At 33.5% G+C, this 21,256-nt stretch overlaps 1 protein-coding gene across 1 annotated transcript; it reads right to left on the bottom strand.

Moving 5' to 3' along the window:
* Positions 1 to 1,006: 1,006 nt before the first annotated feature.
* Positions 1,007 to 18,904, bottom strand: LOC129939322 (activin receptor type-2A). Its single transcript, XM_056047297.1, has 9 exons — positions 17,850 to 18,904; positions 17,519 to 17,692; positions 8,200 to 8,373; positions 7,990 to 8,132; positions 7,737 to 7,922; positions 7,319 to 7,658; positions 7,052 to 7,254; positions 6,895 to 6,987; positions 1,007 to 2,666 (listed from the first exon to the last, which is right to left on the bottom strand). Exons 1-9 carry the CDS (start codon positions 17,896 to 17,898, stop codon positions 2,490 to 2,492), a joined length of 1,539 nt encoding a protein of 512 aa, XP_055903272.1. The 5' UTR covers positions 17,899 to 18,904; the 3' UTR covers positions 1,007 to 2,489.
* Positions 18,905 to 21,256: the final 2,352 nt, after the last annotated feature.

Here is a 21,256-nt window from a genome sequence, read left to right on the forward strand (position 1 = left end):
CCCCATCTCAATTTTTAAACAACCTTTTAGTTACCTATGATTCAGATTAGAATTATGTTTTGCCAAACCCATTGCCATTAAAATTATTTATTTTTTATTATTTAGTTTATAATTATTTATTATTTTTCTTTGAATTAATTTAATTTTGTTTTGTCGATATTGTAATAACAACTTCTTTTTTTATTCTAATATTTCGACCACTTTAATAAGAATTATTTAGTTTTTGTTTTAATTTTTCCACTATCACTATAAGAATTATTTTTATTTTAGTGTTAGGTATAAGATTTTTTTTTGTATTTTAGGAGCATATTTTTTGAATTATTATTGGCAAAATGAATAATTTGTTGAAGAAACTCTATAAAATTATATATGAAAATAAAGGTTGTAAACTTAGCCACTTATTGGTGCCAAAAAAAATTAATATCATCATTGAATTTTAAAAAAATATTACTGTACAAAAGTTTGCCTAAAAAATGCTGTTTTTCAAAGGTTTGATTCAAAATAACTCAAAATATATAAATCATAGAAATGTAATTTTAGTTTCATTTGAAAGATATTTTTGACACCTTTATTTTAATCCCTTTTTGATTTTCCTAGCTTTTCTATATCCAAAGATATTAGCATTTATGTCGAAAAAGTGCTGATTTTTAATGGTTGGACATTTCAAACTTCAATCTCAAATATCTCGGATCTCCCATGAGTTATGGACAAAATATTTTTGCAGATATATCCGGCTTAGAACAACCTTTAATTTGATACCAAATTCATTGGTGTACACTCTGGGCCGAAAATGAGCATACCCCTTTAAAAGCGATATTCAAATTTAGGACATCTTAATCCTTTGGAAAAGTATTGTTTTGTATGAAGAGTTTTTTCATTCATGCTAATTGAGAATGTTTCTATAACTTTTTTTTTTGTTAAAAATTCTGCTTTTTGGCTAAAAACAAAATCAAGTTATTAAACTGAAATAAGAAAAAGTCACGTTCAAAAATAAAACAAAGAAAAATAAAGTTGTTTTTTGTCTTTAATTAAAAATAATTATGTAAATATATATTTTATTTTACTTAAAAAGCATTAGTTAAAAATAAAATTAATTAAAAAATTAAAATTTCTATATAAACAAACCGAAAACAAAAATATAAAATATGCTTACAACTTAAAATTTATAGATTTTGTTTGTTGTCCAGTCATAAATACCCTCTGTTAAAAATATATACTTGTTTATTTTTATAATACAAATTTTTGAATACAAAATTTTTAACTAGTGCCAATTTGAGAAGCGATATAATACATATTCAAAATAATGTTTCCAAAACTTTATTATTAATTTACACCGAATAAAATCTGGAGTCAAATATAATTTATTTTTTAAAAAATATCAAGAAAACTAATAAAACAATTTAAAAGTAAAGTTACAGTTTTTTAACTATCAAAAATGTTTTGATAGTTAAGATCCAAGAAGTAAAATTTGAATTTTAAAACCTGTTGGTGTATACCAACAGAAAAAGAGAATATTCTTAAAAAAGTTGTTGTTCAATAGGTCGTGGTTGTTTTTAAATAAATTTATAATTCTGAATTGTAAGTTATTTTGTATGATGTTTTTACAATTTGAACTAAGAAAGAGAAAGATTATGATCCTAATTTTAAAAACAATTCCGCCCTAACATTAAAATTAACACTTGGAAGACCACAATTTATTTGATTTCTGTTTGAAATGTATGTTGACTCAAACAATTAATTTTTCAAACTATAACTTTAGTATTTATGGCCAGACAGACATATTTTAACTGTATTTTAATTATAAAAAAAAGCTTAACATAAATAAATATATAAAAAAACATTGAAGAAGCACAGAGAAACAAAAAAACAATACTAGGTGAGATTAGTTCCAAAAAAATAATTAACTAACACATTTACCTTGAGCTGCATTTAATTAAATGAAATAAAAACAAAAAATTAATAAACATTCCTCTATAAACAAAATATATTTTCGAAAACTACTTTATTGGCTTGAAGACTTATTGTTGGTGTGACAAAAAAAAATATTATTTTTCTAATTTTTGAACATATTATTATTAAATAAAAAAAAAACAATGTTCAATCAGTCGTATATTAATTATATGAATTACACAACTTACTCGAATCGATTGTCAACTTTTTTTTTAAATTGTCAACAATATTTTTGTATTTTGTATGTATGTATAACTTTTATGAATTCTAAATTATTTATAGCTACCTAAAATGTACGCGCGTTTTTTTTACTCTTATAATATTGTTTTATATTTATTTATTTATTTTCTTATTTTGTTTAAGATTAAATCTTTCGTTCTGTACACCAAAAACGGATGTGCGATAAATCTAAGGGGGTATGGATCTACTTACATGAAACTATGCGTTTTGAATCTTTTTTGATTTTGATTTTTGTTTTGTTTTTTTGTTTCTTCATAAAACATTCACATCTAAAATCTAATATGATGTATCATTGAATTTTATAAACAATTCGTCGTATCTTTTATTGTGTTGTCACTGTTAGTCTCTATTAAAAGTGGCATTTGGGGATATTTGTTGAACTGGGTGAAACGTTCCATAACACATGATGAGGATAGCCGCGCTTCTGCATCATGATCCCAGCATTCTTCCATTGTGTCGCATATCACACTTAGACCCTGGAACAAATTTAAAAAAAAATATTTGTATATTTGGTTTTGAAATTAATTTAGCTAAAAAGAAAGAATAAACTTTGTTTGACACAAGCCAAGCATTTAGCATAGCTCAACTCCGAAAAAAAATTGAATTGTTTTTTTTTTTTATTTTCTGTAATACCCGTGCCGTGATGTTTAATTAGCGTAGGACTGTAATCTGTTAATAAAGGATATCTACAGGTTATTAATTTACAAGTATTTGGAAAATAAAACAAACAAAATGATAAGCTGATGAAAATCTAATTCTAAAGTAAAACACCTTCACTGAATTAGATAACACCAAAGCTAAGTCCAAGAGCAGAAGAACAAGTAATATGCTTTGCTTCATTTCTTCAGTGCAGACGTATTTCAAAATAATATTTCCTTCGTCAATTTTTTCTAGTATAAAGTGATGTTCAACATCAATGTGTTTTATTCTTCCATGATATGTGCTGGTTGGAGCCAGGCTTATAGCACTTTTGTTATCACAACGAATGATAGTTGAATCTGGTGAATTTAGAATTAGTTCTCTCTGTAAGCCTATCAACCAGGTTGCTTCTAGTTGCTGTCGAGATGGCGACTGTTGGCTGTTTTTTTCGAATTCCATGAGATTGCATTATTATAAAGCAAGAAATTATAACCGGTAACGGATCGTCTCTTATCTGAGTCTCTATCCCAATCGGCGTCGAGAAATCCGGAAACATGACCTTCCCCAGCGGTATAAACTAGTTTCATATGGGCTGTTCCTTTTAGACAGCGAAAAATGTGTTTTACTGCTGTCCAGTGGGCTTTTCCGGGTTCTGGTCTTATCGACTAACTGTGCTAACAGCAAAACTAATATCAGGACGTGAAACTTGAACTGCAAACATAAGACTTCCCACAGCTTCTTGATAGGGTACATCTTTCATTTCAGCATATTCCTTTTCATTTTGTGGGCACATCTCCTTTGTTAACATTTGGTTAGCATCTAAAGGTGTTTTCGCTTAGTTACAATCAAACATATGGAATCGATTAATAATTTCATTGATGTATAACTGTTGATCCAATAAAATTAAACCTCTTTTTCGATCCCTTTTAATTTGAATGCCCAAGAAAAAAACGGGCCTCTCCTATGTCTTTCATTTTGAAAAGGTTTTCCAAGTTCGTTTCCAATTCCAACTTCTGGTATTTATCGTTAGCGTGTTTAATGTCTCATTAACTGTAAATGGATCGTAGAGCTCAACGGATTTAGCTTGACAAACATAATCATCCATTCGGGCAGGTTTTGATGCACGTCGTGGTTCAGTGTCTCCATTAACAGTCTCGCGGTTTCCGTCAACTTCTTCCTCTTCTGAGAACAACATTTTAGTGTTCTTTAATGGTGCTATCATCTTCACTGTCACCAACATCCCCCACTGAATTCGACTCATCTGAGAATATATAAAAAGGCAATTCTCGAAGAACACAACATCTCGACTAGTTATGATTTTATCTTTCTCGTCCTGGAATAATCGATAACCTTTTGTATTTTCAGTGTAACCGCGAAAAATGCAGCATTATGACTTTGAATCAAATTTCTTTCGGCAATGTTTCGGCACATGTACCATTGCCTTACACCCAAAAACTCGAACATGGCTGGGATTACGAACTCGTCCAGAAAATGTCTAGGAGATCTGTTGATGATTAACGTCAAGTCCAGCGTCAAATAACGTGCAGCGTGCCTTCTCGATATAATCTATCGATTGGTTTTATCTACTAAACTGTTCTGCTCTGGCGTATACGGAGTTGTCGTCTGGTGTTGAATTCCATTTTCTTTCATCAACTTGCTAAATGAACGGTTGCAAAACTTAGTGCCGTTATCGGTGCGTAAAATCTTGATTTTCTTTTTGCTCTGTCTTTCAACAAAAGTTTTGAATTCGACAAAAATGTTTGAAAAGCTTCACACTTTGCTTTCAAAAAATAAACAAAGATTTTTCTACTAAAATCATCGACTAGTACCATGAAGCAACATCAATAGGACCGCAAAGACCAGAATGGATTAATTCCCTTTTTTCTTTAAAGGCATTCGAGTTTGATTGCCCTTGACACAAACTTCACAGTTTTTCTTGTTGAGATTCAATTCTTTAACTTTAGCAAACTATCGAAGTTAAGGTGGCCCATGCGACGACACCACACCGACTATCCTCTTCTTCTTTGCTTCTTTGACGTTACCTTTACAGAAACATCTCGGACATTCTTCTAAACAGCAACTCGTACAGACAGGCGAGATTTGTTGGCACATATTATATCTCCCCTACCTAGTTCTGCGAAATCTATGAGACATTCACGTTTCTTAGACATGTGAGCCGATGCCCCTGAGTCAATAAACCAATCATTATTTCCTGCGTTAGCCGTAAAAGCAGAATACAAACTATGCGTCTTCGAATGTGATTTTGGTTTAGAGACACTGTTGATTGAACTGAAGAGAAAATAGACGTACTTATAACGGCACAAATAAATCCAGAAGAAACCATCATTGACGATGACTTTAACATAACTTAAGATTTGAGGCAAATACCATAATCACTGAACAAACGAGACCATGTCACTTGTTAGTAACTAAGATTGAGCTTTAGCTCATCGTCAACTCAATAAAGAACAAAAAGGCAGCAGGTGTCCATGGTATATCTAACGTTGTAGTAAAACATTTACCGATGAAGTCAATAGACATTTATACCACACTCTTCAATAGCGCATTGGATCCCGTCAAATCCTCGGTCGATAAGTCTTCTTCCGAGCATCAGCAAAGTTTTCGAGATGATTATCAGTAGGTCTCCGATTAAGTGTCCGGCTTACAACAAAATAATTCCGGATAAACAGTTCGGGTTCAAGGCGGGTCATGACACAATTTATGCTCAACTTATGGTTAGGGGGCCTTTATCTAAAATTGATCAGGCTTGGCATAAGCAAACCATTGTTTACATACTTTGTGAAATTCCTAGTGGTAGAAAAAACTTTGTTTGCAAAAGTGTCAATGTAACTTCTACTACAACATTCCCAATTAAAAATAGTCTTCAACAGGGAGCTTTAAAATCGCCGATTCTCTTCAGCATATTAACCAGCGATCTGGTAGATACTCTTATTATGGCAATTGCGTCCGCCAACGATATAATTGTGTACAGAACGGCCCCAAAGATTGAGGTTATTAAAACTCTCTTGCAGCGTGATTAAACAAGATTCAGCTATATTGCATGGCTAGGGCCTTAAGGGATACGTGATCTTCACGGGCAGTTTTTAGGTGTAGTGAATCTACATCTGGTATCTGGTTAATTTTTATATTTCGACAGACATATAAATGCTGCTTTCCTAAATGGTCCTCATACTGCCGATGACCGTTTTTGGATGTCCTGTGTGGTTCAACATTGCCCCTTAACAGATGGAGAAGTTTCGGATGTTCAAGAGGCTTTTACGACGCTGTAGCGGCTTACATCGAACAGTCGAATCTTATTACGTTCATTACTATTCCAAAGAGTCCTATACAACGGGGTTCGAATCAGTAGAATTGACAATTTCGTGATAAAACTCTTTCGAGGTCACATTGCGAGAGCTATGTCTTTGATCAACAATTAAATTTTCGGGGCGTTCTATCCGAACGACGCGTATTTTGAAAGTGTACGCTTGAGCATTTTTTCACGGATACTGTCTCTTGCAATGAATTGACAAATCCTCCAAAGTGCTTTTACAAATTAAACGTTAACATTCGGCAAATAAACTACATTTCTCCTTCAACCCTGACATGACTCGCACACGGGAACAGTTGAAAGTTGTTAGCCACTAGGTCCAGGTTCTCTACGGATTGTTGCACCACCTAATTTATTTATTGAATTTAATTTTCCAGAAATCCAAATATTTTTGCGAACCATTTTGTGATTTTCAATAATTTGAAATCCAAATACCTTGAATTTGAAATGCCTCAACTGAGTTTAATCATAAATTTATATTTAAGTACTGACAGATTTAAATAAAATCCATACTTGAGAACGTAGCGAAATATAGTCGCTATTTCCATCGTGGTTTGTTGCTAAGTGCAAAATTATGATTCCATAAATAAAATGTTTTCATGAATTTCAAACCAATAATAAAATTCGCAACAAAAAAATCGAAATTTAACTAACAAAATGATTCCTGATTCAAACACAACCAGCAAGATATATGTATAAATTAAAAATAAACAAAATAAAATTCAATTACTCACTGGGTGTAATCTCCAAGAATCTAAAATGCGGGGACGAAGTTTCTTCCCAACGACTTTGTCTTGAACTTCTTCGAGCGACGGCCGTTGGCCAAGCTGAAATCGAAACAAAAACTTATGCAAAAACCGAATCGATTTACTTTTTTTAATTTTTACAAACCTCAGCTTCAAATGGCAGGGCATATTCTGCGGCAGGTCCATTTACATCACACCTTGAAACCATTTCCCACAGCACTAACCCGCATGCATAAACATCAATACGTAAAAACGCATCACGATTGAAGTTTATGGCTCCTTCGAGTACTTCAGGTGCCATATACCTTCTGGTGCCAACTTGGCCGTGTGTATCTCCACAAGATTTTCCTTAAAAATGAAAACCCATTTAATTTTCTGATCACTTAGACATTGTTTGAAATTCTTTACGAACCTGGTTGGAAAATCATAGCTAAGCCAAAATCTGCTACACATGCAGTCAAATCGCTTTTTAGCAAAACATTTTTTGACTTGAAGTCTCGGTGGGCAATGGCTGGCTTAAGACCTTCTGTTTTTGTTGGCAAAATTTCCTCGTGCAAATGCATCAATCCTCTTGCCATTGACTCGGCTATTTTGCACAAATCATTCCAAGTGAGTGTGTGAGCTTTCAAATAATCACAAAGTGAACCATTTGTGTGGTAAACTGTAATAAGCCACAATTCGGGCTTCATTTTTTCCAAGTGTTTTTCCCCACCGAGAAATTCTAAAATGTTTGGGTGCTTCATTCGTGGAAGCTATCAACGACAACCAAAATAAATTAAATTCTTGTTCAAGAAAAAAGGGCAACATTATTATTTTAAAACACTTTGTACCTTGTATATTTCTATTTCTGTATTCCATGAGTCTTTTTCTTGCATTGAGAATATTTTAACTGCCACATCTTCGTTACGAAGTTTTCCTTGCCAAACATCACCAAATCGTCCTCTGGCCTTTAGTTCCAGCAATTCTATTGGTCGTACTGCCAGACACGGTGACGAACTTGTTACTTCAGCTTCGATCTAAGGAAGATGTCAGGAAGATGTTACACGCAATTCATATTTGAAAAATAAAATTTGTATAACTTACACTTGGTATTTCATTGAACATTCCTTGTTTTCGTTTTTTGTAAACAAATAGTCCGGCAAGGAAGATTCCCACAAGAACCGACAGAATAAGAATGGCAAGCAAAACGTACAAGAAATTTTCATCTGACGTTTTCTCTTTTGGAACTAAAAGTAAACAATTAATAAAGAATTCAATGTGATACTTATGAAGCTGTTAAAGTCAAAACATTACCTTGAGTTGTAGCCTCTGTTGATGTTGGGATCCATTTATGGTCTCTATTGCACAGGGAACCTTTACAACAGCAAAAGTTCATATTGTTACGTGGCTCAGCAGTGGATATGCATTCTGTTTGATTGCACTCATGGCTGTCAGTGAAACAACCCTTCATTGTTATTTTCACTTCGGCTGAAAGTAAATTAACAAATTATACTATTTACTGTATGTAAATACAAAATATTAGAATTTTTAATAAAGTTTTGGAAGGATTATCTTCACAATTTTAAGCTGGCGAGTGTAACTGATTGTTAAACCACTTACGAAGAAAATACATTTCCACTCTCAATTGTAAGTAAACATTTCTCATAAGTATGAAAAGTCACTAACTGTATATAACTGCCATAAATGAGAAAATTAACTATTAAACTATTAACTATTGAGCATATCCCCGTTTTGTTTGGCTCTCCTGAAAAATGTTGATTTTGTTAATTAATTAAATTTACCTCGAAGCAAACGAAATGTTTCAGTAAGACAACGGTCACCTATCATTTTGTTGGCTTTGTAAATTATAGGCACATTGGACTTCAAACATGACTCAATTTAAAAGAGAAGATTAGCGATGCACATACCTAAAATTCAGTCTCCTTTATGCATGTATTGTACATAGATAGTGGCATTGGGGCAGGGTTGCGCTTTAGCGAGAGTAGACATTATTGAGTTTTAGAAGCATTCAAATTTACACGATTTTTAATTCCTCTTTGGAAAAGATCAGAATTTAATTAACTTATCATAAGTTGCCGTTGAAGTTCCACATCTGACGCAATGGTGTTAATCCAAAAACGAATATGAAAAGCTGAGGAAACAATTTTGTGGACTAGAAGTTTCAGGCAATAGATCATTTATTCAAATGAAGAAGAGTGTCAGAACGACGATGGAGAATGCGCGCTGCTCTATCAAGGTCGGACAAGTTTTTACCTAGGCATTTGATGTCCAAACATTTTTTAGACAAGGCGATGCACTGTCATACGACTTCTTCAGCATCGTTCTGGAAAGATTTGTGCAAAACTTACCCGTCAACAATAGAGGCACAATCTTCTAAAGGTCCATCCAATTACTCGGATACGCAGATGATATTGACATAATTGGAAGATCAAAGCGTAATGTCAGTGGAGCGTTTTTGAGCATTGCGAAAGAAGCGGAGAAGATGAGTTTAGTGGTTAATGAGGCAAGACCAAGTATAGGTTGTCATCAAAAAACGACATTCAACGACGACAACTTGGACAAAACGTCATCATGAACAGCGCTAAAATCAAACAAAGAATAACTCTTGCAAATTGGTGCTTCTTTGGACTTAGAAGGCAATTGAGGAGTAAAGACCTCTCTCGAGCATCTAAAATCACCACTATAAAACTCATCATCTCGGTTCTCATTTATAAACCTGAGTACTGGACCCTGTAAAAGACAGATGAGAGCGTCTTGGGATGCTTCGAGAGAAAAATACTTCGGGTGATTTTTGCTCCTGTCTGCATAGATGGAAAATGGAGGATAATATACAACGAAGAACTGAACGGACTGTGCAGAGACACTGACCTGGTTAACAAAATTAAAGTCCGATGACTTAGATGGCTGGATCATGTAGAGCGAATGAGAAAATGGACATTAACGCTCCAGCCCGGAAGGTCGTCGAATCCAATCCCGAGGAAGAACGCTACTCAGGTGGCGTACGCAGATGGATGAAGACCTCAACCAACTTGGTATGCACAACTGAAGACAGCTAGCTAGGGACCGAGCTGGCTGGAGACGCATGTTGGTTGAGGCCCAGGTCCGCCCCGGACTGTAGTGATATCTTAAGTAAGTACGTAAGTAAGAAAGAATGTTGGAGAAGAACCCTAACTCAACAAATGCGCGCATTTTCGATATGAGAGCTGGATGGTAAACTCTATCGAACGTCTTAAAGAAGCTTTCGTTCTTCAAAATACGAGTATTTCTAAAATTAAGAATTGATCAGAGTTTCCAATATCTTGAAAAGGTCGTAAGTCCAATTGGACGATAGTTAATACGAGACGAGGATTTGCTTTTTTAAGGGACAGGCTGGCTGGCAAAAAACTCTTTTCCATCCACTCAGAAAGAGACCCGCTTAATCAGTGGTTTTGCCTGCGTTAAACAAAACTCTTTTCACATCTTTAAATACTCTAGCAATTGTACGAGTGCGAAAGGAGATTGGTCAAGTAGAATCGTTTACGCTTTCACGTACAGGAAGAGTCAAGTCACTTATTAGCAGGTTTCAATTAACAGCAAACTGTGCTGCAAGCAAATTACATTCTTCGATCGAGCTTACAAAAATAGTGTTATTGATTATCTACTAATTTTTAAATAGCTCCTATATCCTGATATGTCATTCGATGATCATGCACAACAACTATACGAAGGTCTGTGAGGTTTAAATGCATTTATCATTATACAAGAGGGCTAAAGGACCTGAGTTGAGCGTTTTCAGTCCATTGCACTGTGTGTGCATAATCTTCCTCATCAATAATGTTTTACCTTTGGATTTAGGCAAAAAGGAAAACTAGCTTAGGTAAATGGTTAATAAAAATGTATTAATTTAATTCATAGCTCTGCAAGATAAAATTATTTTTTTTTTAAGTAAAAGAAACAGACGTGTTTGCCAAATAGCCAATATTCCTCTCTTACACTCATTCCAAAAAATCGATTGCTCTAGGTACTGATCAGTTATAAAAATTTTAAGGAGACAATTTGAACTTTTTAAATATTTAATTGATCGAAAAAATAATCAAATGTACTCAAACACATTTTTGAGCCAAGCCATGAATTCGAAGAACTATAATTTGTATGCGATCCTCCACTATGATCAAATCTTAGGCATTCCTAACAAAATAATTATTATTTTATAATAGAATATGTGATAAAGTTTATTGTCTGCAACACTTGAACTATTTTTATCAGCATTACAAATAATACATAATACAATTGTTTTTCTTAATTCTATGTTTATCTTGTTTATTTTGAAGGCGTATGAAATTAAATCAAATTATGATTATTCAATTACTGCTTAGAATATTTTGTTAATGCAATCCATAAAATGTAAGGCATTCTAATTCAAAAGTTTGATTTTTTATCTTAGCAAAAAATATTCTTATTTTCTGGCTATTTTCCTCCGAATATTGTAAAATCTGTCCTTATAAAAAAAAAACGCAAAAGATTCACCAATAACATGTTTCAGTGCTAGTCCTGATGGAATACCATCGTTTATGTTCAAAAATTGTGTGTCTTCTGTTTCCTATATATAGTTTCTTCTTTGAAGTATTTTAGGTTTCCAGGTTCTAAAAGATGAATTTAAGAATTATCATCTTGTAGTGCAATTGTCTGCTATTCCTAAATTGCTTGAATCTCTTGTCTGTGGCATAATCTCTTTTAATTGTTCTTCTGCGATATGTGTGAAAATCGACATTTGTTTGTTAAAAAAAAATTACAATTACTTGTTCATTACAATTCTCTAGGAGTAACTTTTTATGTCAGCTTAAAGTCAATTATGGTGTACCACAAGGGAGCAACATTGATCCATTGCTGTTTCTTTTATTTATTAATGATTTACTTTCTGTTTTAAATAATTCTATATCGCTAATCTATGCAGAGGATGTGAAAATCCTTCGAATTATTAGCTTTATCAAAGATCAAAAGAACTACAAAAAAAAAAAAAAATCGTTTGATTATATAAAAAGTGAACACTTTATGTTGAATTCGTGACGTTTGAATAGAGAATCCATTATTCCGACCTCGGTATTGTACTAGACTCAAAATTTAATGTTTACTGAACACTATATTTTCCCGAGGGATTCTGCTCCTTGATGTAAGGGTAATAAAAAACATTAGATAGTTGAAAGAGAAGAGGAATTCAATGGTTGTTGAATAAATGAAATCGGGTAAGAGTGGAACCAGCGAAAAATTTGGTAAATACTCAAAATAGTTTGGTAAATACTCAAAACAATCCTGCAAGAATGAATTTTTAAAATATATTGTATTATCATTGCAAGTCTGTCTGTCTTTGGTGATTAACAAACTAAAAGAAGGATTTGGGATGGTTCATAAGGTTAGCTTGAGTTTTTTGAAAACACTCTTGGTAGATAGAATTCTATAGATTGTTGAAATGAAGATAAGCACCAAGGTATTTAGAGTAGTTAGTTGGGCTTTGAGAGCGTAGGAATCTTCACACAGCTTGTTCTATTGGTTAAGCAGCGATTGAAGTCTACGATCATATCAAGGCGGAGCTTATTTAAAAAAAGGTTAGTGCCTTCTTTAACTGACATACTTTAAATATTAAATGGAACCCTGTTAATATAATCGTAATTTGATGAAATTGGGTTTTCGGAAAATCATACTAAATAGGATGTGATGTGGGATTAACTTTTAAACACGAGGTAAGTTAGAAAGTTAATAACAAGGAAGTGTGATAATTGTTCGGTGTTGGTGAGTCTTCTTGTTTGGCTTTTAATGAGGTCAGCTTTAGTGTAGATGTTATGCAGATAAATTGGTAATTTGCTTGCAAGGTTGGCAGCTTCGTCCGCCAGGTCTTTCCCCCGGATGCCAACGTGGCCAGGGGTCCACATTAGTTTTATGTATTGGTTTGATTTGATTAATAAGGAGCGGCTATTGTTGATAAGATCGGTATTATTTTTGGTATTTAATATGGCTTTGATGGTAGAGAGGCTGTCTGTACAAATAACTTGTTTTTTGCCAATTTGTATAGCCTCTTGAATGGCGGTAAGAATGGCTTCTTTTCAATATCGGAACATATTATTTACAAAGCCATTCACTTAACTGAGGCTTGAATTAGTTAAATGATTGTTAAAAAGGACATTCTTTCACCGAAGAGGAATAACAATTGTAATTTGATCCGTGCTCTAACGCTGTCAATTAAAAAATAAAATTTTTATCAAGTAGGTCGCTTTGTTTTATTAAGTGATCGAATCGCACAAACAGCAATTTCATGTGCTTTTAGAGGGTAGTATGTTGTGGCACATAAGATAAACAAACGTTTTTAGAAGTTTTATTTTAATTATAACAAAATCAACTTCATACATGCTACAGATTAAAAAAAATAAGAGTCGAATGTATTTTTGATTTCGAAAAGGACTCCTCTGCAAGGAGAATTAATGATAAACCAATAATCATGCTGATTCACATTAAAATAAGAGGGACATTCTAGGCTATTGGAACTGGGGATCAAGTAAGTTTCATTCAAAGCGTAGACATCAGAAGAGTCTTTTAAGACTGAGACGGTTTTAGATCGAGGACCTATAAAATGTTGATAATAGATAATTAGAGGTAGTTGTTGACGTGTTAGATATGCATTATTTAATTCAAATAAAAGTCCATATTCTGCCAGCTGCCATTAAATGAAATGTCAAGGCGTTTATGTACAAACATTTGATTTTATGGTGTGTTATGCGGATAACTGTTATCGATAATACGTTCTTTTTTGGGAGGGACTTTTTTGATAGCTAGAAGTTTTGTTCGGAAACAGTGATTGGTTTGACAAAAGAGTAAACGCCTCCACCAACATCAAATTTTGATTCTTCAGTATAAAAGCAACCCGATTTATCTTCTAATAATTACGCAAACTAAGATTTGGACTTTATTGGAGAAGCGGATACCAGGAAGTATTATGATATTTACCATAACCAATCAATACAAAAATAATAATAGAAAAAGAGAGCGGATTTCCCAATTAAAATTAAATTCAAGATTAATTTTTCACCTAAAAAGGTTAAGATATTTTATTTTATATCTGGGAAACCTTTATAAATATAGGGATAAAACCCAGAATTTTTCAATTTTTTACAAGTTAACAACAAAATGAAAGAGAACAATTGGTTCTGCAACAAAGGACACAAAGAAATGTCAACTTGGGAAAGTTCCCGAAGAACAAAGAATTTTTTTTTTGTCCCGCAATCTCGGAAGACAAAGGAATCGACCGAAAGTCTATGTGTTACATTTTGGCTCTTTATAGCCAACTACAAATTACAAGCAAAGATAAAAAGCACAAAACTCACTCAACAAAAAGATATACTTAGCTTCCTTGGTTTAAGAAAATCGATCCTGCCTCTTGCTTATTAACAACGCCTTCCTCACAAATTTTGTTTGGTTTTTTTCCCAATTTTAATTTAGTTATCATCCAACACAAATCTAACAGGATTTTTCTTGTTTTTCTTCCTCAAAAAATCCTTCACCAATTTTACTTTGCTTTTCGACCTCACTCTTCTTAGCTTCTCCAAAAAATAAAGTGCCATATTCATAGCGAACTTTCCTCATCAAAGAGGCCACGACAAGTATGCCATCATACTCTGACCTTTTGTTATTATCTGGTTTTCTCTTTCGGTCTAACTGCGACACCCGGCTTTTTCGCTGGGTTGCATGCCGATTTCAAAAACCAGTCAAACCTTTGTGGTCTCTTTCACATTGGTCATTTGAACACTTACCTTGGCTTAATGGACGAGTTCAGTTTTATCCGTCCAATCCAATTGGTCTAAAAAGTCAACGAAAAATTTAGACTGTAAACCCTTAGACTTCCGTGCCGACAATTTTAGGGGAGGGAAAAACACATCGCAAGGTGACCTTACTTAGTATTCCGACACTTTAGGCTGGGCATTACGCCATACTAAATTTATGTTGGTGTGCAAATTATACAAAGGATGCACACTTTCATTTTCTCCTTGTGTGGACCACCTGTCACACACTCAAAAGACCGTCTTCGTGACTCATCCGTCACACAATTGTGTATTTTGTGACCGCCCGTCACAAATTTCAAAAGTAATTGACACATTCTGTCACACAACTCCGCATTACCACTGAAAAATACAATAAGAGCAGGGCACTAACTGATATAAAGCAGGATTCTACTGAACTCTTAAAATATTTTGGAGCCGCAACGACGAAAGGAAGGTTAAAAAAAGGAAAAATGATATGAGATAGGCTAGCCAAACTTGTTGTGGTAAATTTTACCGCAACACGCCTAGATATTGTGGACCGTTGAACTTTTTTTTGTTTTTCTTTTTTTTATAATAAGCCTGAGTTAAGGGCAGGTACGTAGAGATGGCAGTCATAAGCAGCCCTTGGCGACTCAATTAGCGCTGCTAAGCGCCTTTTTGATACCTTTCGTTGGACCTACATATGTATGTAATGAAAATAAAAAAAAAGATAATATGGCGGATTTATATTAACAGAATAAGCGATCATAGAGCAATTTCGTCGCATTCAGGAAGGAAATCATGTCATTGATTTTAATCTCGAAAAGTTCATCAAAATCTTAATTAAATGTCTTTGGAAAGCTTAACATTCAAGAAACGGCCAGGGTAGGACATTTACGTAGAAAGTAAATTACAGTTTCCCTTTCATGTAAAGTCTCCACAGCTACGGCAGTAAGTATTGTGAGGGTTACTCTGCTTTGTTGCAAAAATTAAGAAAACGTTCCCCTTCATAGCTCCAAGAGAAATAATTACCCTTTCAGCAAGTGAGCTATGAAGAGCCGATCCTTGCCGAGGCAATTAGTCAGCCCGTTAATTTCCATTGCAGACCTGAACCCAAAGAGGAGTGATAAGGAAGTTAATTTTGGGGCTGGATAGTTCATCCCGACATTTTTGGTCCAGTTTAGAGTATTTTGAATATTTTTCATGCCTCTGATTGGTAGTAATTCCGTTTGAAATAAACTGGCACAAACAGGTAGCCGAAAAGACTTAGAGATATTTAAGGATTCAGAGACGATTCCCGACCCAACTGCACACTCCATCTTTGACCCTACAGTAGTATCGAAGCCTTTCATATCTAAACCATCCGCCCAATCCTTTCGGGCAAGAAATATGACTTTAAAATCTTTACTGGAGTGCAATACAGGGGTGTAGAAGTCGGAGCCCATCGCAAAAATATCCGCTTTAATCAGTAAGTAAGTATTGCCATGCTCATGGTTTTGAAAACCAACAGATTGATACTTTAAATTTAAGTGCGCTTCACGATACTAAATATTTAATGTTAGGTCCACTGATAGGAGGTCCAGAACAACATTTAAGCCACCTGGGCAGGATCTAAGGGCCCCTGCATTACTGATACTAACTATTCTTTTAACCTTCTTTAGTTTATCGTTTGATTGTATTCCTTGTTAAGCGCAGCCCGCAACACAATCAATCTATAAGACAAAAAGGACGTTAAAGCGGCTGTCAACGACCAAAAAATCAGTGAAGGACCACTTTTTACCAAAAGTTTTTCTACATGCGTTCCAGTTTAGATAAGGATCTAGAGCTAGAGATAGTCTTTGTTAATGATGCCCAATCAATGCATTACCCTAAAAATAGAATTCGCGAAATTATCAAGAACATACAATCGCAAAAATGTGGAAATTCTTTGTGAAAAATTGTATTAAAAATGATCTGGTGCTGCAACCATAGTCGCTTTGGTATGTCGTAGTCTATATGGAAACACATACACATGAAATAAACATCAATTTTTGTTTAATACTAAAATAAAACTTCTTATTCGAAAACTCCATAATTCTAAGTATACGCAATTTTTCTTACTAACTACAAAAGGACTTTTCCAGCAGTTCTTGTTTATCTACATAATTATCCTATCCTTTTTTAATCAGATTTGTTTTACATACAACGAAGCTTTAAGCCATTAAGTTTATGTTATAGTTTGCCGCCAAATTAGTTTGCAATATTTATTTTTATTTGAAGGCAAAACTGATTCATTTATTTCAGATCTCATTTACGTTAACTTGGAAATAGGTTAATTTAATTATTTTATTTGAAATTTGGTCAATCTCCTTTCGAAAATAAGGTCATCAAAAATTTAAATCCATTGCTTTTTAGACGAGTTGCTTTGCAAAACCTTTCAAGCAAAATTAGTGCTACCATTTTATTAGATTACTTTCTTCTTACCTGATTTACAAATACCTAAACATTCTTGTAAGGCAAAATACATATTATTTAGAAGAACAAAAAGAAAAGACAGGCAAATGGGTCGATAGAAAAAACATAGAACACAGATGCATGTTAAGTCCCTCAAGTAAATTCAAAGCAGAACAATGCAACTCATCAAAGTTACACTAACCTGGGAGGTTTTGTGAGTGTGTTTTTTTTTTTGTTAAGAGAGTGTAGCACTTGTAGGTAATGCATCTACTCTGGTGGGTGGTTTAATGTTGGGGAAGGGTGAACTGAACACGCTTAGTTTACACCTACCCTACATAACACATAATTTGATTTAAATACTAACCTAACATACCTACAATAAGAAGGAGAATAAGAACAACCATGACACATACCTGTCGCAGGATCCGTCGACCAAAGGACATAGCAACTGGGCGACTTATCCGAGTCAATTTTACATGTTTCCACAACTGGTGTGCATTGCGATGGCGATCTAGAGCAATTCTTCTCATTATATTGCTCGCATTCAACTTTGGGGCTGTTTATTATTGATCCGCATACTGTTTGAGCTGCGAGAAGGGGAAGAGGAACCATGAATATATACAAACATTTTACTTACTGTCCTTCTGTTCTGTGTTCTGCTTTTCAGTAGCACTAGAACCAAGGAACCAACATAAAGAAAGAAGCCCAATGGCGCAATTCTTCATGTAATCCTACACTACTTACCCACAAAAACCAACAACAGCGTTACAACCATGCAATCGATTTTTCCCATTTTGTCGTCCCTTACACAAATCAAAACCGAAATCCAAATCAAAGCTTGGAGTTACAACTCGCGCGCAGAGTAGATAGAATTTATGTATGTAAAGTAAACGACTCAACAACGACTATTTATACGAGATACGAATGTACAAAGAACGTAAGGTAGGTAGGAAATGGCAACTGTAGGTAGGTATACGAGAATATATGAATTATGAATAAAAAGGGCAGCAGGTCAAAAGCGCGCGGGGACTTCCTTGAATTTCTTAGCTGCTATCTTTTCTAACTTTCGATGCAAATTCCAAATTCCCGATTAGCGACTCCCGAGTGGGCGTTTGTTGCTTAGAGGTAGCTTAACCCGAACCAGATGATATTACAACACTAGAAAAGACCACTCGTCCTCTCTAAACAGATGGCAGCAACACGGAGACGGAGACGGAGCTGAGTAGTAGTAAAATCGAATCTATTTATAAGTTTCTGTTGGAACTGCTGCAGCTGGATTCGCTTTTAATTGTAGACGATAATAATTTGTACGAGTCTTTGACTTTGACGTCGTCGTCGTCACTAACATGTTGAACTTTATTCTTCTATTTGCAATAACTTTATTTTAATCTTATATTTTTTGGTAAAAATTCAAATACAATGAAATTTATCGAAAATTGTTTGCTTTGCAAGAAAATAAGAAGTTTTCTTTTGTTCTCGTCGCCACATAAGAAAATAATAAAAACAAAAACATTCCCTAGAGCACTGCTGGGCTGATTGGTGGACGAGAGACGGAGCACGGAACACGGAAAGAGAGAGCGATCACAATTTTGGATTTTGGAAATCTACTTCTTAAGGCTTTCACTTAATATTAACGTCTTCACTGAATTCATTTTTGTTTTCATTGAATATTCATGTTGGTTTTGTGGATTATTTCAATGGAATTTATTGTTTTTTTGTTGGATTATTTACGAAAAATTTCGTCCGCGATTCCTTTCGGAAACTCTCTTCTTTCGAAAATTAGTTCGGGGACATTTTGGATTCTTTTATTTTTACACAAGCGTTGTCTCGCGACGACGGCAAAAGACGCATGAGTAGGTGTATTGGATCGTCTTGCAACGCATTCAAAGAGCGATGATATGCGTTTGTGGACTTTTGATGGTTGACATTTTAAGGATGAGTATTAATGTGTTTTATGGTTGAGTTACATAGCGTATATTCATTTGATATTACCAAAAAAAGAGGGATGTGATATATAAATTAAATGTTTGTTAGATAAAGAGAAAAGGCCAATTATTGCATAAAAGGAAATTAAGAAAATTGTGTGCAAACGAACATGATAATCTTCATCATAGCATTTTCGTTGGCATCAATGTTGCCACAAAGTTACAACTAGTGCAACAAAAGCCGTACATTTCTTCTTTTTTTTAAATGTTATTCCTATGTTATATTTTTTTTACGTTGTATTAATTTTTTTTTAATTACTGCATTTAAATTTCCTTCTAATTGTGTAGTTTCCAACTAATTGCAATTGTTTTCTTACGCTAGTGAGATTTTTTTCCGAATTTCAATGCGTTTTTATTGTATAAATAATTAAAAGTACCTTCATTGTATATATATTTCTTATAGTACTCCTATGGAACGAAAATTTGTATTTCATCTCCACGCCGTTTATGGCGCTGCGTGTATCAAAATGCTTGATAGGAAATCAAAAATGAGGAGAAAATTACTAAAGAAAGAATGAGAAAAGTAAATTTGTTTAGGTTCCATAAGCATTAATATGTTCGAGGGAGATATCCAAAGTACAAATTTCAAACCAAAAAGGAATAATATTTGTTTACATTTTTGTTTTGCTTTCACGCGTGAATGTAGAGGAGATGTGCATATGTATTCATATGCTTGTAGCTATGTATACTTTAACGTTGTAGGTATTTTGAATTTAAAAATTGTCGTTAGATTTTAAATTTTCAATTTTTGTGAAAAATGAAATGTTGCCATATTTGGCATATACAAATACATATGTTTGTAGCTATGTATACAATAACGTTGTAGGTATTTTGAAATTAGTAATTCTCATTTCATTTTAAATTTTCAATTTTTGTTAAAAATGAAATGTTGCCATATTTGGCATATGATGCATTGAAGATTTTAAATATATTCAGTTATTTTGTTGTTGTTATTCTTGCGTATTATTTGTTATTTGTACGCATCAAGTATAAACACAATCAAAAATTAAAACTTATTCAAAACTTGGATGATTTTTGTTTTTTAACGGCTTAGTAGGGTGTACTGAATTGAATTTTAAATTTTTATATAAAAACATACAAATAAATAAATACAATATAATATCATATTATATATATATATATAATATAATATCAATGCCTTAATTGGAAAGATATAAGCCTAATATATAAGATATCGTGATTTTGACAGAATGGAAGTGTTTCTTGTGTGAAGATATCATTATGATAACATTAATTGCTTCTATGGAACTCTTCGATTCATATAGCCCAGAACATTTTGCTTTTTTCGGTTTGAATCTTTTAAGGTCTTTTCTTGTAAAAGATACAAACATACTTGTAAGTGCATTGTATGCCGAGTTTGCACCTTGTTTCAAGAGTTTTTTTTTCGGCGGGCATTTTAATTAACATGTCTAGGAATTTAGCAACAAAAACTTCTCAAAAATGGATATCTTATCAGAACAAATAGCCCATTTGACTCTAGTTGGGATCTTACTAAAGAATTCGTAGATAGTTTGAGGTTTAACTGCAAGTATTGACGAAATCAAAATTATTACCGAAAAGCTAATCAAGAAAAAAAGTCTTTTTGAAAACAAAAGAGTCCCTTTTAAAGTGAAGGGAGATTTGTACCTGTTATCTTTTTGGCAAGACTGGTTTAAACAGCTGACGCACGTTTCGTGTTTTGTTTCACTATCAAACGTATTCAGTTTGGTCTATAATTGCACCATAATTCGTCTAACAAACGAACAACGCTTGCAATTTATTGAATTGAAATATAGAAAATTGGACTAAGCGAATGAGGCGCGGTCAAGTTCAACATCTGCATGAAATAATCTTCAAAAATTAAATTATATGGACCGTACTATCCATTCAAATAAAGATTTGATGCATTTTCCCGAATTGTATGTGTTTGTTTTTAACTTTCATATAACTTTACCTACATACAAAACGGGCAAACTAAAGGAATTACATGAAACTACATTTTTGGTAACAAAAGATAAAATATAATTTTTTTATTTAAGAGTCATATCAAAAATAAAGACACCCTATTGAATTGAAAAACAAATATATTACAAAATATATTATATTCACTACCTACCGCAAAAAATACTCTTGCAGTACTTTTTTTGCGTTGTTATTGTTTCTCTT

Source organism: Eupeodes corollae, chromosome 1 (genome assembly GCF_945859685.1).
Source record: "Eupeodes corollae chromosome 1, idEupCoro1.1, whole genome shotgun sequence".
Lineage (NCBI taxonomy): Eukaryota > Metazoa > Arthropoda > Insecta > Diptera > Syrphidae > Eupeodes > Eupeodes corollae.